Below are 14,942 nucleotides of genomic sequence, written 5' to 3'. Positions count from 1 at the left end.
GAGTCCTTATATATCCGCGTGAAAGCTTTTGTTTGCTTGACTAAGTGATACAAGGGGTAAGTGGAATGTTCTTATGATTAGGTCCGAAGTCCCTCACACCCTCAGCATGTGATCAGTAGAATGAGGTCTGCTGGCAGGATGGTAACTAATATCTTTAGAGATGAGGATACTCACCCAGGCGCTTTCGACTCTAAATATTGAAGCTAAACACTCGCAAGACTTTGACGAATTGTTTTCATCGTTGAGAGACCTCATGGTCGTGACAGTAGCGTGGAGTACGTCTCCTTCACATCCCTTAACAGCGGTGACTCTAGAACCTTCTCCCAATCGTCATTGAGAACATTCTGCAAAGTGACAGCGCCAATATCAACGAGCGACCTAGTCTCTTCCTGACCAGACCATGCAATTCTAGTCGGCCAGAATGCAATGTGAACTGCCCAATGCACCACCATCCTCGTCAGCCACGCCTTGCCGAGCACCTCGGTGTACCCACGAGCTGTAATATATGCATCCAAGAACACACCGAGTAGCCCTCTACCGCCTCGAAAGCGATCAAGAAGGAAAGCCTCAGCAGCGAATTGACCGACATCCGTTGCGCTGGTGCCACGACGCACAATCTCCCAGTCCACGATGGTCAGCTCAACCGGCTGCAACTCGGCATCACGGACGAGGATGTTTCCAGGCCAGAAGTCGCCATGGCATAGACACTCGTCGTCTGTTGCGAGTAGACTGCCGAACTTTTCGTTGACGAGAATAGCGAGCTGGGGGTCGTGACCGAACTGCGTCAATGCGGTGTGTAGATCGCTGTACGAGTAACGGTACACGCTGACAGCAATGGGGTTGTTATTGCTGTCCGCAGCCTGATCTGGTGAGGCGAGCGAGAAGTTCCTTGCTGCAGTATGCAGTGCAGCGAGCCATGTCGCAAGCTGCTCTCCAATGTACAACATGTCGAGCTTCGGGTCCGTATAAGCGTCCTTCAGGTTACGACGCCCGCCATCCTCGATCTGGAGCAGCTTTTCTGATTGATCGTAGCTCAAAAACCTCGCAGCGTGTACATTCGAGCTGGTAGGGCTCGTGGGTAGAGGGCTCTTCGTCGAAGATAGTGCTTCTAGAATCCGGACCTCATAATCCATACGGGCAGGATCGAGTACAAAGTCCTTGTTGAGTTTCAGGACAGGCTCTGCATGTTTGAAGATGCTCGTGGAGCCGTCGTGCTTCGTGACGCGGAAGACGTAATTTGCATTGCCTCCTGAGAGAAGCTGCACGCTAGCTGCTGGGAATCGGTTCGCTTCGAGGTATTGCTGGAGACCTTTCTCATCCGTAAGATTGTAGGTACCCATGCTGGTAACCTGATATCGCTACACTGTGTTGACCGACGTGTGTGATGCGGGACCTTAGAAGCCTGAGAGGTGGCTGGGAAGCATGACGAGGCAGCCACGGCGCCTTTTGTACATCATCGCTGCACGGTATTCCGACGTTGGCAGTCGTTATGGGAGTGCAAACCTGCGAGATCATACGCAGTAGCGATATGATGCAAAATGAGTCATTTCGCAAGAGCTGCCCAGTGAAGGACCTCCTGGGCATCGACGGGCCAGATGCACCAAAGTGGGGAGTTGCGGGCTAGGCCGAGAACGGGCTAGCCGCTGTTCGTCGCTGCTTCCACCCCTTGAGGCATCCATTTTACCCCGCTCGAGACAATACATCCATCAAAGTTGCACCCATTGTTACTACAGAAGCGCACGGGGAGGAATATGCGCTATCTCATCTGATTCCCTTTTACTCATTTTGGCTTCTCTTCTTTTGCTGCGCTTGCTTAGATTGTGCATCGTCTTCCGCTCACCAGTCGCTCAACCTGCGAGTGCTTCTGCGCGATGGAGACGCTCTATCCGACGCGTTTATCGAATAGGCAGATGCGCCTGCTACACGTCCTACCCTCACAAGCCCCTGAGTTCCCAGTCTCATGCGAGCTTCGCCAGTACGAGGTCGACGATAATCCCGCATACGAAGCACTCTCCTACTGCTGGGGCGACTCAAACGACCGACGTGAGATTCTCTGTAACGGTACAACGCACTTGGTGACGGCGAGCCTCTACGATGCGCTTGTGAGGTTGCGGCTGACAAACGAGGTGCGGATTGTCTGGGCAGATGCACTGTGCATCGCTCAGTCTGACGATGAAGAGAAGAGTTCGCAAGTCCGTCGCATGGATTCAATCTATCTTCGCGCCAAACGCGTCGTTGTTTGGCTTGGCAACGACGAGGATGAGCACGCCTCAAAGGTTAAGTGTCTTTTTGAATCTTTGGAATTGATCGATGGTGATCCAACGGATTACGATTCCAATTGGCGCTTACCAGACGCAGGCGCAGCTTTCGCCGCTTCCGTACCATGGCATTCACTGCAAGCCTTTTTTTCTAATCCTTGGTTTCGTCGCATGTGGTGTATACAAGAGTTCAGACTGGCAGCTAATTTGGCATACTACTGGGGAACCGAAGAACTCTCCAGGTATACTGCAGTACGTCTAGCGAGCTGGAACATGAACTATAGTCGACACCAAAGGCCCGTCTCAGTTACAATCGGCGTGACTTATGCCTGGAAAATGAACGGTCCACTGTCGTCGGACAGATGTCGTCTTTTACAAGCTCTCAGCACTTACAGGCGTTGGCATGCTACGGACCCTCTAGACAAGGTATATGGTATACTTGGGCTGAGAGAGCTAGGCGACGAAAGGACCAGTATTCCCATTGATTACGAAAAGTCTGTCGCAGAGGTTTTCCACGACGCTGCCACAGCAATTACTAGATGGACTAGCGATCTTGCAATCTTTGGCCACGTCTACCATGATGTGGACTACGACGGCCATCCAGGATACGAGTCGTGGGTTCCTCAATGGGATCAGTGGCAGGCTGTATCATATGATCAGATGATGGGCGGGCTGTCCCCTACGTCCAGTGCATACGGAACATATAAGTTTACTGAGCCGAACGAGAATATGGCACAGCCACATGGCCGGCAACTCGTGGTATGCGGTTCAGTATATGCAACTGTCTCTTGCACAATCATAGTGCAAGAAGAAATTTCAGACCTCAGCTATGTAGGTCGACTTGAAAGTACGAAGCTTATTGTGGAATACCCGGTCGATATTATTCTCGACTACTGGCGGCAGGAGGTATCCGAAGAAGCCCCAACGGGCAGCGATCTGAGTCCCGCCATGATCTCTATGGCACGAACATTGACTGGAGGACAGGCCAGACACCACTTTAGTTACTACGAAGCGAGCGAACAAAATATGACGGAATATTTACAGAGTTTCTTGGATTGGATCAGACTGTTACATGTACTTTCCAAACATGTAACAGAAGATGGCACAATCAAGTACGATTTTTGTCAAACTGGAACTGGTTGGAGAGTCTTTGGAGCCCTTGTGTCCCGCTTCTTCCATAAATGGGCACTATTTCGTATCAAGGACGGATCTTATGGCCTCGGACCGGTCTGTCTACGAGAAGGAGATCTTATCGTGGATCTAGAAGGAGCATATACGCCAGTTGCGCTACGACCACGGGGCGAGAACTACCTTCTCCTAGGCCAGGTGTACAAGGACGAGATCATGAATGGAGAGTTGATCGAGGAGCTGGAGAAAGGAATCCGGAAACGACAGCAGTTTTGTCTCGTCTAGTCTACGAGGATTCAAGCAAAGATCGCAAAACAAGGAATACCATCGCCGCCCTCCTCAATGCTTCCGCAAATACAAAACCGCCCACCCCAACAACCTATAAACCACAACAATCACCAGCAAATACCCCACATACTTCCCCGTATGCCCCGTCCCAAACCCATAAACCGCCAGCACCGCCTTCCCATCCACCAAACACTGAGCCTGCAACGCACTCGGATACATACACTGACACCCCCCGCCCTCCAACCTCTCACACTCATAACTCCTCTTCCCAAACTCATTCACCATCATGCCCCTAAAGACATACGCCTGATAATCAATGTAATGAAAAACATACCTCCAAAACACATTCAGCGTATCCGGCTGCACCATAAACCCATTCACACACATCCAAAGGCCATTCGCAAACGCCGTCGCCGCAAGCGCAACAACAAAGATGGGTATGAGCGAGGAGAGGAGAACGACTAGAGACTCCGCGGCGAGTAAATCCAGAAACAACCACAGCACCCACATCCAGAACCCGTCGGCTCCGGGCCGGAAATTGCCTAACCAGTAACTCACCATGCTGAACAGTATGGTAATGAGGAACAGGTACGGCACACCCACGACAAAGTTACTCAGCATAAACGCCGTGGGACCGTATAGCCCGTTCGCGCGCTCTTTGCTGTAGATGGCGAGGTCTTCGAGGTACGCGGGGATGTAGGCGACGGCCATGAAGGACATGAAGGCGCCGCCGAAGAAGATGGCGTTGGTGAAGGCTTGGATGTTGGATTGCGTGGGGGAGAGACGCAGCCAGACTGTGCCCATCATTATGGCGAGGCCGAGGTACATGGCTATGCGGATGCCGTAGGCGACGATGTCGCGGTGGGATTTTAGGAAGGAGCGGTGGGTTAAGGTTAGGGTGGTGTGGAGGGGTGAGGCGTGGGTTTTGGTGGAGGCTGGAGAGGATGTGATGGGGGTAGATGAAGCTGTTTCGGCGGCAGCATGGATTTTGGCGGTCAGGGAGGCTGCGGCGGGGGAGGTAGCCCAGGAGGTGTGGAGGTGGGTGAGGCGTTGCTGGGCGGTGGTGCTGTCATGCGAGAAATCCGTGTTGATGAGGTCGATGACGAATTCGGCTGGGTTCGTATAGAGTGGCATCTACACACGAAATGACATGTCAGCTCCTCTCACACACAAAATACTAGATAGCGTTGTCAAGAACAAAAAACACATACCTCATACCCCAACCCCTCAAACCACCCCTTCACCCCCTCAACCCCGCCATTAAAAACCACCTTCCCCCCACTCAACAGCATCAACTTATCAAACAACTTCCACGTCGCCGTAGACGGCTGATGAATACTCGCCACCACCAAAATCTTGTACTTCTTCGCTATATCGCGCACAAACTTGATGACTTCGTAGCTCGCCGCTGAATCCAGGCCACTGGTCGGTTCATCCAAGAAAAGGATTCTGGGGCTTGTGATGAGTTGGCTGGCGACGCTGACACGCCGTTTCTGGCCGCCGGAGACGCCTTTGCGGATCGGGGTGCCGATTAGGGTGTTGGACTGGGGGGTTAGGCCGAAGGAGGTGAGGAGGGAGGTTATGAGGGTTTTGCGGGAGGAGGCGGATATGGAACTAGAGGTGGTGAGTTAGAAAGCTTTGGGATAGGGAGGGGCCATGTCGATTACCTTGGGAGGGCGAGCTGAGCAGCGAAGTAGAGAGTTTCGCGGACGGTGAGGGAACCGATTAGGGCGTCTTCTTGCTCGACGTAGCTGCTTAGTTTGCGGAAGGAGGATAGGGTTGTTGGCGCGCCGTTGACTCGAAGTGTTTGTTGGATGGTGGCTTTGGGTATGGCGGCTCGGTGGGCGAGGATGTTGAGGAGAGTCGTTTTACCGGAGCCACTGTGTGATTCCTGTTAGACAGCTGTTCGCAAGGCTGTGATATTCTGAACGTACCTTGGACCCATCAACGCCATCATCTCTCCGGCTTCGATCATGCCGCTCACGTTGGATAGGAGATCAATTGGCTGTTTAGACGTCCTATCTTTGACGGTGACAGTGATGTTCTCCCAGCTGAAGCTTTTGACTTCATCGTTGGTTAGATGCGCATAGTCAGTGCCTGAAGCAGCCTTCTCAACGTCCTCCGCAGTACTAGCTGAAGACATGACTGAACTCGCGGAACTGATCAATGCTTCGTGATACCTTTGTTTTGGGTGGGAAGCTAAGTGAAGGTACACTTATTGCGCACGAAATCCGTAAGAGCTAGCCAAGTACAATCCAACAAAGAAAGGGCAGCCCGCAAGCATATAACATAACATGCGTCGGACCCCCGATACACTCACGCCCCAGACCCCGACAACCCACAGCCCGCTGCGAAGACCCCGACGGTCCGATATCACAAACTGTCATCGGCGACAACAATCAATCCAGGTCACCGTAAGGGGTGGCCTGAAATCTGCGATATGCGGCGCTGAGATCTGCCACCTCACATGCATGCACACCTCAGGTAGGAAACACCCTTACACCATCATCAAGTGAGATCAGCATAATCCTGTGGCTGAACGCTGTCTGCCAACGGGTATCTGCAAGCCCGTATCGAACGGCTCGAAGCGAGTGTGGGTGATGAAAGCGTGGCGTGCAGAAGCGATGATGAATGGTATGTGAGTGTTGTGTTTGTGATTCGCTCGTACAAGATTGGGATGCAGGATGCAGTATGTTTGAGTATTAGACGCCGGATTCGGGGTCTTATTGGAAGGTCTCCTTGCAGTGCGGTGCGGCGTAGTATCATGCCTACTCCTACCTACTCCAGTTCTTTCCTATGACAATCGCTTTAGCCAAGCACTCACTTAGGCAGCGTTGCACTTCTTGCAACACAGCTCTGCAAGCTCGCACACCCATCCCGATAACGAAGCGGTGAAAACCTTCCACAAAACCATCATACCACATCATGTCAGCAAAACGCGCTGTTCCGCGGCGTAGCTGAAGCCCTATGACTGGGCCAGCCTTATGAGCAGTTCGGCGACGTCGCACGAGGCGGCGTCCGTGCGCGTACAACGTCGCCGAAGATGACAAGGGCGTAGATCTAAGCGACTCACCGGGCTTGCATGACCCCAGGCGCATCTTTTTGTATTCGCGCTCCTGATGATTCGATTGCAACGATTTGGAGTGGGTACGGCCCCGGGCGCCGTCTTGGCTATGTATGCTGCTGCGCGCGTTCCCAAAATGTGCTTACATGTCAGATCTATTGCTGTGCCGGGGCTAAAGATAAATGTCATGTTTAAATTCGCCACTATAGCCAAGGTGATACTACAGCTACAACAGGCTTTCCTGGCAAGAGTGTTCCAGAAGAACTCGAAGCAACCCATCTCTAATACATAAACTCGCTAATCTCCAACAACTGCGCATCCAACGCCCTCTTCGCCTGCACACTAGCCTCCCTATTCTCAGCATTCAACTTCTCTTCATACGTCATCTGCAACAACCTCTTCACTTCCTCTTCACCAAACACTTTGCGTGGAACCCCGAAGCCTTTACCGTAGTCTTTGGCCCGAGCGATAATCGCGTCTGGGCCTGCGGTGAAAAGATCGAAGAAGAGGGCTGCGTAGGGTAGGGTGGCGCCGTCTTCGATGTTCTTGAGGTTCTGCTGCAGGACGAGGATGTTGAGTTGCATGAGCGCGCAGCCGTTGGTGTTCATGCGTGTGATCTTGGAGGTGCAGAGGTTGAGGAGGTAGGTGTCCATTAGAGTTGCGAGGCCGCGTGTGATGTGCACGTATGAGGCGGTGGGTATGTAGGTTGATACTTCTGTGTCGAAGGAGACGAGCGTGGCGTTTAGAGCTAGGATGGCGGGGTCGGGGTCGCTGAGTAGAGTGTCGATGTAGATGTTGGGCTGTATGCTGGCGTTGAGCGAGTACAGGATTGTTGAGCGTATGGAGAGGTGCAGGGTGCGAAGTACGCGCGTGCTGAGGGCTTGGTAGGTTCCTACTACTGCGTCGAAGATACTGCTTGTCGATTAGTGGGATACGGCTTTCATGGATATCGAGACACTTACGCGGCTGTATCTGCGCTCAATGGGAGGTAAATATGAGCGCTCTGTGGTCTGGGATCGGCAGAGGAGAGCTGCGTCCACCTTCTGTTGTGCCTCTGGCCACTCGACTCAGCGTTGATCGGGTCAGAGGCACGATCACTAATATGCCGTAATTGGGCGGTCTTGGTGGCCAGCCACTTCATGCTTGTGTACAGCAAACATAAGCTGACGATACTCTTCTTGTCCTGTATCATGTCTGCTTGATCCAGAGGCTCATCGGCTTCGACTGCTTCAATCAAAAGAGCAACTTCACTTTCGACGGCCTTGTTCAAGCTCTCTTGGTCGGACGAGTCTATTCGCACCAGATGGGCGATGAGGTCTTCCATTGCTTCGGACTCTGACCATACGGCAGGAGCCTTCATAAGACGACCACTTGCTGTAGCCTGTGATCGACTGACAAGGGCTTTATACCAGCCGGTGCACTTCTGAGCGTATGTGTCCATTTGATTGACGATGAGTTGGGAGAACGCTTGGTCATGGGGAAGGTTATCCAACATCTTGCAGAAAGCTGTGATGAGTGTGAAGAATTGTGCAGTACCCTGTTGAGTTAGCATGAGGAGCATATGACCAATGGAGAACGTACCTTGAAAATGGGTTTCTTTGAGTGTTTCGACCATTGAGTGTCCTCATTGAAAGAGTCAACCTCGATGAAGGTCTGAGAACATAACTCGACAAGAGTCTCATCGAGCTGTGGATGGAAGACGTTGACGAGGAAATCGTCCAAGAATGAGGTCAAAGTACTCATGCTAATGTCAGCGTTTGAGGGTACAACCTCCTTCAGCCGGTTGAGGAAGTCTAGTGATGGCGGTAATAGTATGCCCATATTGAACACACTAGGCTCAACGAGCAACTTATGCCCAGTCGCACTGCCATCGAGATTGGTAGCTGTGTTGGTGTTGACATCTTCTGGTCTCTTTGAGTCAGATACAAGTCCGGGTACAGATGTCTTCAGGATGACCTCAAGATCGTCTCGCTCTTTGGAGAGCTCAGACGCTTTTGTATCCACGTCGGATAGCTTGAACATGCGCTTGCTCCGGTCCCGAGGAGCGCGAGAGAATGCGCTGCCAGTAGATGCCTGGCCTTGGCCGCCTCTGTAAGACGCTTCCCCATCCGTAGCTAGATAGTCGTGAAGCAGTGACCGCATCTAGATTCTGTTAGTCAAGAAAAATGTGCAGTACTGCAGTTAACCAACCTCGCTTTGATAGAGCTTCCACAACTCTTTGAAGCCGCGGGTCAACGTCGCACTTGATGCACCTCTGTTCTCCCGACGGACGATGCCGGCCACAACATCGTGCACGACTCGGTGGCTTTCCGCAATCGCTTCGAACCGTGCATAAAGGGTCCACATCAAGTCGTTCAACAAAGTTGTTCGAACATCCTCGTTTTCTACCTCAGTCTTTGCTTTGCCCTTCTTCTTGGCGGAGTAAGCTCGCAGTATGCTCGGGTGCCGTTGCGCGACCTCGTTGTTAGACTTGTCGACGACCTTGAAGAGCTCGACCGGTAGGCGTTGCTCGATGGTGTCTACTGCCATGTCTAGGCGGCTCATCTTGTTCAGTGCTTCCATGACCAGCCGTATGTACTGAAATGTGTCTGTTTCGGGGTTGTGGGTGGAGTCATCGGTCATCTAGAAGTGTGAGTAGTGTACATAATTGGTATGGGCATACATACTGGTTCTGACGTGTCAAGACCATCAAGGAAGTAGTAAAGCAACCGGCCCCTCGCGTCAGTCTGGGCACGCTGCGACAGGTCACCCTTGACTTGGTTCTGGGCATACTCCTTCCACCTGTCTTCGCAGTAGGGGGATTTGAGGTAGAGATGGCTGTGGAGCTCTTCGATCAAGATGTCGGTCAGGGACACTTCCTGGTTGCTGAGGTATGTCCGCAAGTCTGATAGGGCGCCAATCTTCTCCATCTCAGTCTTCCGTATCATGCGTAGCGCGTCTTGTAGTATGTCTACTGCTGTCAAGAAACGCTTCTCCGATATGCGAGCCTCCAGCCGCTCGGGGACGAGTTGTAGTTTCTCAATCGTGTCGAGCATCTGTAGCATCTCGTCGTAGTTCTGAGACGTGGTCGCAAACTCTCTGAGCTCTGGCTTGGCTGTAGAGAGGGATGATTTGGCCGCGACAAGCGAGCCTTTGAGGGTCCTGACACGGTGTTGAGAGTTTTGCAGGCTGGACTGGATCTGATGGAAGGTACCGATGGAACTGTTGAAACCCTGGTGGTGCTCGTTGACGATGCCTTTGAGCGCATTCTGCAGCTGGTCGTGTGTCTGCTGAAATTGACCCGCTTGACTTGCCAGACCGAGCGAACTTGAGTCCATAAGCTTCAAGGCGACCTCGATGGGCACGCATTGGTCTTTGGTCATGAAGTCCCAATTCTGCCGTATGTATTGAAGGACTTCCTCGATTGCCTGGCTGCCCTGTCCGTTGTTTGCGTTCCTGGGGCGGCTCCCATTCTGGCGCTCTCCGCTGCGTCGTTTCGCCTGGCTGCGCTCGATGCTGGTAGGCCGTGTGACCTGGCGAGGGCTCTCGTCACGCCCTGCAAAACCGCCTCCCCCATAGCCACCCGCCCTGCGCTCTCGGTCGCCGCTGGGCCTCCTCTCCATCTCGTCTTCCTGGGCAAGGCCACCGTAGCCACCGGGTCGTCGGGGTCGTTCGCGCTCATTGCTCGGTCGGGGTGGGTAGTCGTCCTGCTGCGCGCTCATGCCGCCGTATCCGCCTGGTCTTCGCGCTCGCTCGCCGCTCGGTCGCCCATCGTAGCTGCCGTCGCCGGCGCCGTATCCATTATATCCTCCTCCGTTGTAGCTGCCGTTACCGTTGGCATAGCCTCCATTGGGTCCCGCCCGCGAGTAGCCCGGATTGCGCGACATGGTGCACTCAGGCGTCGCGCAGTGTTGTGTTCCGTGCGTGGCTTATTTGGGCATGCATGGTGCGCAAGAGTGAGGATTGCGCGTCATTGGGTGTCCATGTGGTGCATGTGTACTGTTGCGGGGAGCTCGGGGGTGTTGGAGTAGCAGCAGGGATCACCAACGCGAGTCTACTATGAAATGAATGCCGAACATGAACATCAGGGCACCTAGGCATGATACGATGCATGTGGAAAAACGTTACGCTTCCAGGTTCTCAACGACAAATTATGGATTTGTATAGTCATGCAGCAAAAAATCTTAAAGAAAGTTATCTTTGCTGCGCCGTCACGCCTCATAGACGCGCCAAGACATTGATTCCGCACGTTTCGCCGTTCCGCGCTCCCTGGAAGCTCTCACTCGCGATTCTTTATCCAACCACCAACGGAGGCAGCCTTCAACCTCGCGCCTTTACCTCTCTGCCCTTGCCATCTGCTATGTCGCGCTGATCCCGTCTCGTCCCCGAACCAATCGCGAATCCCATCTCCCCGATCGCGACTTTCCTCCCAGCATGGCTGCAGTTTACGCGAATGGCGCGAATGGCGTGAACGGCGCTGGCAGCATGTTCCCACCGCCGCGCTACTCGGACGTGCCCAGCTCCATCACCATCTCCGTCGCCGACGAGGAGGGAGGCCAGCTCGATGTCGAAATTCCCCTAGACGAGCAGATCCAGGACGACCCAACCGAGCTGTGCGACATTCTAGAGGCCGAGAAGAGCGCGACGTCGACGTGGGTCCAGGTCGCCGTCGCCTATGCGAAGCGCAAGAGGATAGAGACGGCCATAGACGTGCTGCGACAGGCCACCCAAGTCTTCAACCGCGCGCGCGGCGAAGACCGGCTTAGCATCCTCAACGGCCTCTGCTGGCTGTACCTGCTCAAGTGTCGCGAAGCACCGCGCGTTAGGCCTCGTATGTCATCGGAATTTCTACATGTGTACCATGACTAACACGTCCAGAAAACGCAGATTCAGACGTGAAACTCAAGGAGTACTGGATCCAATCGGCCACCGGCGTACTCAACGATGCCTCCCGTATCAGCCCCTCGCACCCCCCGCTGTTCCTCGCTCGCGGTGTTCTATACCTTCTCAGGGCCTCACTCCAGGGCCCGGCGACGGCGGCCGGCTCCACTGTCAGCCCCGAGCGCATGGAGACGCTCAAGCAGGCTGCCAAATGTTTCGAGGACGCGCTGAGGGCATCCGGCGGCAGGAACCTCATGGCTAAGATGGGCAAAGCCCGCGTCCACTACTCCATGGGCAAGTGGGCAGAAGCCTTGAAGGGATACCAAAACATCCTCGAGAGCTCGCCGGACCTCCTCGATCCAGATCCACGCATCGGTATCGGCTGCTGTTTCTGGCAACTTGGCCACAAGGACGAGGCTGCCAGTGCCTGGCAGAGATCTCTCGAGCTCAACCCAAGTTCCAAGATCGCCTTGATTCTGCTGGGCATCTACAACTTCCAGCAGACCGCCAACCTTTCCACCTCCGACCCCAAGTTCGCCGCCCTGATCAAGAAGGCTACTGGTGAATACATTCAGCCCGCCTTGAAGATCGACAACCAGTACCCCCTGAGTTGTGCCACAGTCGGTAGCTACCTTGCCCTGAGGAGAGATGTCGCCAAAACCGAAGATGTAGCCAAACGCGCCATCGAACTCACCGACACCAACGCCATAGCCAGCGATGGTTGGTACCTACGAGCCAAGGTTGCCCATCAACAGGACAACACTTCACTTGCCGCCGAGTACTACCAGAAGTCTGATCAGGCCCGTGGAGGCGAGGAGCGGGGTTTCATACCAGCCAAATTCGGACTGGCCCAGATGAACGTCCTGATGAACAACTACGATGGCGCCAAATTCCGTCTCGAGAAGATCCTCCAGCAATCCCCCAACGTTGAAGCCCAGACATTACTTGGTACTCTGTTCGCTGAAGACGTTTTTACCGCTCAGAACAACAAATCCACCGAGGACAAATCCGCTGAGTTGAAAAAGGCATTGAAATATCTCGAGAGCGTACAGAGCGCATGGAAGGATCCCAAGAAGAAGGTCGTCCCTGACCAGTCAGTCTTGCTCAACCTGGCTCGACTTTACGAGACCGATCACCCCGAAAAAAGCTTGAAGTGTCTGGAAGAAGTGGAGCAAATGGAGATTGAAGCCATCCCAGAGGAAGATTATCCAGAGGGCGTCGAGGAAGGTGCTGAACTCACAGCGGCACTTCGCCAACTCCTACCGCCACAACTGCTCAACAACATGGGCTGCTTCCACTTCCAGGCCGAGCGCTACGTGCGAGCTCAGGAACTCTTCCAGGTGGCTCTCAACGCCTGCGTAAACGCCGAGAACCGCGACGACACAATCGATACGGACGCACTCGTTACCTCGATCAGTTTCAACCTTGCCCGAACTTACGAAGCCGAGGGCCAAGCGGAGGAGGCAAAGAAGGTCTACAACAGTCTGCTTCAGCGACACCCCGATTACGTCGACGCACGCATTCGCCTTACCTACATTGCGTTGAGGGAGAACCCACAAGACGAGGGACCCAGAGCGATGAAAGATCTCTTCAAAGAGAACGAGGACAATGTTGAGGTGCGAGCCTTGTACGGGTGGTATGTCAACAAGTCGAAGAAGAAGACCTCCAACTTCGCAGCGGACGACGAGCAGCGACTATACAAACACACTCTGCAGAAGTCTGACAAGCATGATCGCTATTCGCTAATGGGCATGGGCAACATCCACCTTGCTATCGCGCGCGAGATGCCACGAAGTTCAGAACAGGATAAAGAGAAGCGTCGGAAGAGCTACGAACGAGCTGTGGAGTTCTTCGACAAGGTGCTTCAACTCGATCCGAAGAATGCGTATGCTGCTCAGGGTATCGCCATTGCGCTGGTGGAAGACAAGAAGGACTACTCCACAGCCCTGCAGATCTTCTCAAAGGTCAGAGAAACACTCAAGGATCACAGTGTCTTTGTCAACTTGGGACATACGTATTGCGAGATCAAGCAGTATGCTCGAGCAATCGAAAACGTAGGCTCACTCCCATCACTACGTTGTTAACCTTTTGCTAACCCATCCAAGTACGAAGCAGCCCTGTCTCGGAACAGACACAACGACCCAAAGATCCTGGCTTGTTTAGGACGAACCTGGTATCTTCGAGCCAAGCATGAAAACAGCATCGCCGGTTTCCGAACTGCTCTCGACTACTCAAAGCAAGCGCTTGCGGCCGCTCCTGCAGACCTCAACTCTCAGTTCAACGTCGCCTTCGTCCAGTTCCAGATCGCCACCCGAATCTACCAGCTCACCGAACAACAGCGCACGCTCGAAGACGTCGACCAAGCCGTCACAGGTCTCAACGAGGCGATTGAAACACTTGAGAAGCTCACCAAGGAGGAGAACCCGCCCTTCCCACGTGCCGACATCACCGCTCGTGCAAACATGGGTCGCAACACCATGGTCAAGCAGCTCGAGCGTACGCGCGAGAAGCAAGCCGCCTACGAAGGCGAAAACGCGACCAAACTCGACCAAGCGCGCCGCATCCGCGAAGCCGAAGTGCGCCGCCGCGAGGAAGAAAAGGCACGCGCAGAAGCAGAAGCCCTAGAGAAGAAGCGCAAGTACGCAGAAGAGCAACAGCGCCTCCTCCAGCGCGACCGCGAACTCATGGAGAAGCGCAACGAAGAAGAGCGTCGCCGCATGGAAGAAGACGAAGACAAGGAAGTCCGCAAAGCAGAGCGCAAAGCACGCGGCCCCAAGGGCCCGAAGCGCAAGAAGAAGGACGCCGACTCCGACACCGACGGCCTGCCTTCTGACGACGACGAGCCACGCTCAAGACGCAGACGCACTACAGCTAGTGGCACCGAGGACCTATCCGACGAAGAGCGGCCCCGCGAGAAGAAGAAGAGGAAGCTCGCCCGCAAGAGCGAACCAGTCGGTAAATACAAGTCCGCGGAGTTCATCGACGATGAGAGCGATGAGGACGGTGCCGCGCCCGCTGAAGACGGAGACAAGGCCGATGGCACGGCTGGCAGCGACGACGACGGTGCTGCTGCTGCGGCGCCTCGTCCCCGCAAAGCCCGTGTCGTCGACGATGAGGATGAAGACGACGATGCTATCGCCGCCCCGAAAGCTAATGGTGACACCGCCATGGACGATGATGAAGATGAGTAGCGCTATCGCATGTCGTTCCATGGCGAAGGCCCACAGTCTTTGAAAGAGTATCACCCTCTGGCGTTCGTTTGAAGTTATCCGTCTAATCCTTTTTTATCGTTGCCTCTTATTCTTTCCTTTCTTCTTAGTTCTTGCATCAGCGCTACGGCGTCT

At 53.9% G+C, this 14,942-nt stretch overlaps 4 protein-coding genes across 4 annotated transcripts; 1 reads left to right on the top strand and 3 right to left on the bottom strand.

Moving 5' to 3' along the window:
* Positions 1–251: 251 nt before the first annotated feature.
* Positions 252–1,340, bottom strand: J4E88_006557 (uncharacterized protein; the record flags this gene model as incomplete). Its single annotated transcript, XM_049400182.1, has 1 exon — positions 252–1,340. The coding sequence occupies one exon, from the start codon at positions 1,338–1,340 to the stop codon at positions 252–254; it is 1,089 nt and encodes a 362-aa protein (XP_049253801.1).
* Positions 1,341–3,667: 2,327 nt separating this feature from the next.
* Positions 3,668–5,817, bottom strand: J4E88_006556 (uncharacterized protein; the record flags this gene model as incomplete). The annotated part of the gene is made up of 5 exons (XM_049400181.1): positions 3,668–3,672; positions 3,896–4,808; positions 4,886–5,288; positions 5,342–5,554; positions 5,609–5,817. The coding sequence occupies 5 exons, from the start codon at positions 5,815–5,817 to the stop codon at positions 3,668–3,670; spliced, it is 1,743 nt and encodes a 580-aa protein (XP_049253800.1).
* A 1,202-nt stretch (positions 5,818–7,019) lies between these two features.
* On the bottom strand, positions 7,020–10,604 carry J4E88_006555 (uncharacterized protein; the record flags this gene model as incomplete). The annotated part of the gene is made up of 5 exons (XM_049400180.1): positions 7,020–7,650; positions 7,701–8,275; positions 8,320–8,880; positions 8,929–9,360; positions 9,405–10,604. 5 exons carry the CDS (start codon positions 10,602–10,604, stop codon positions 7,020–7,022), a joined length of 3,399 nt encoding a protein of 1,132 aa, XP_049253799.1.
* A 547-nt stretch (positions 10,605–11,151) lies between these two features.
* Positions 11,152–14,789, top strand: J4E88_006554 (uncharacterized protein; the record flags this gene model as incomplete). The annotated part of the gene is made up of 3 exons (XM_049400179.1): positions 11,152–11,548; positions 11,596–13,652; positions 13,704–14,789. The coding sequence occupies 3 exons, from the start codon at positions 11,152–11,154 to the stop codon at positions 14,787–14,789; spliced, it is 3,540 nt and encodes a 1,179-aa protein (XP_049253798.1).
* Positions 14,790–14,942: the final 153 nt, after the last annotated feature.

The sequence above is a fragment of the Alternaria novae-zelandiae genome (genome assembly GCF_023758075.1).
Source record: "Alternaria novae-zelandiae strain BMP 2774 chromosome Unknown scaffold_13, whole genome shotgun sequence".
In the NCBI taxonomy this organism is placed as follows: domain Eukaryota; kingdom Fungi; phylum Ascomycota; class Dothideomycetes; order Pleosporales; family Pleosporaceae; genus Alternaria; species Alternaria novae-zelandiae.
Note: the sequence above shows the minus strand (reverse complement) of the source record. Positions and strands in the feature narration are given on the sequence as shown.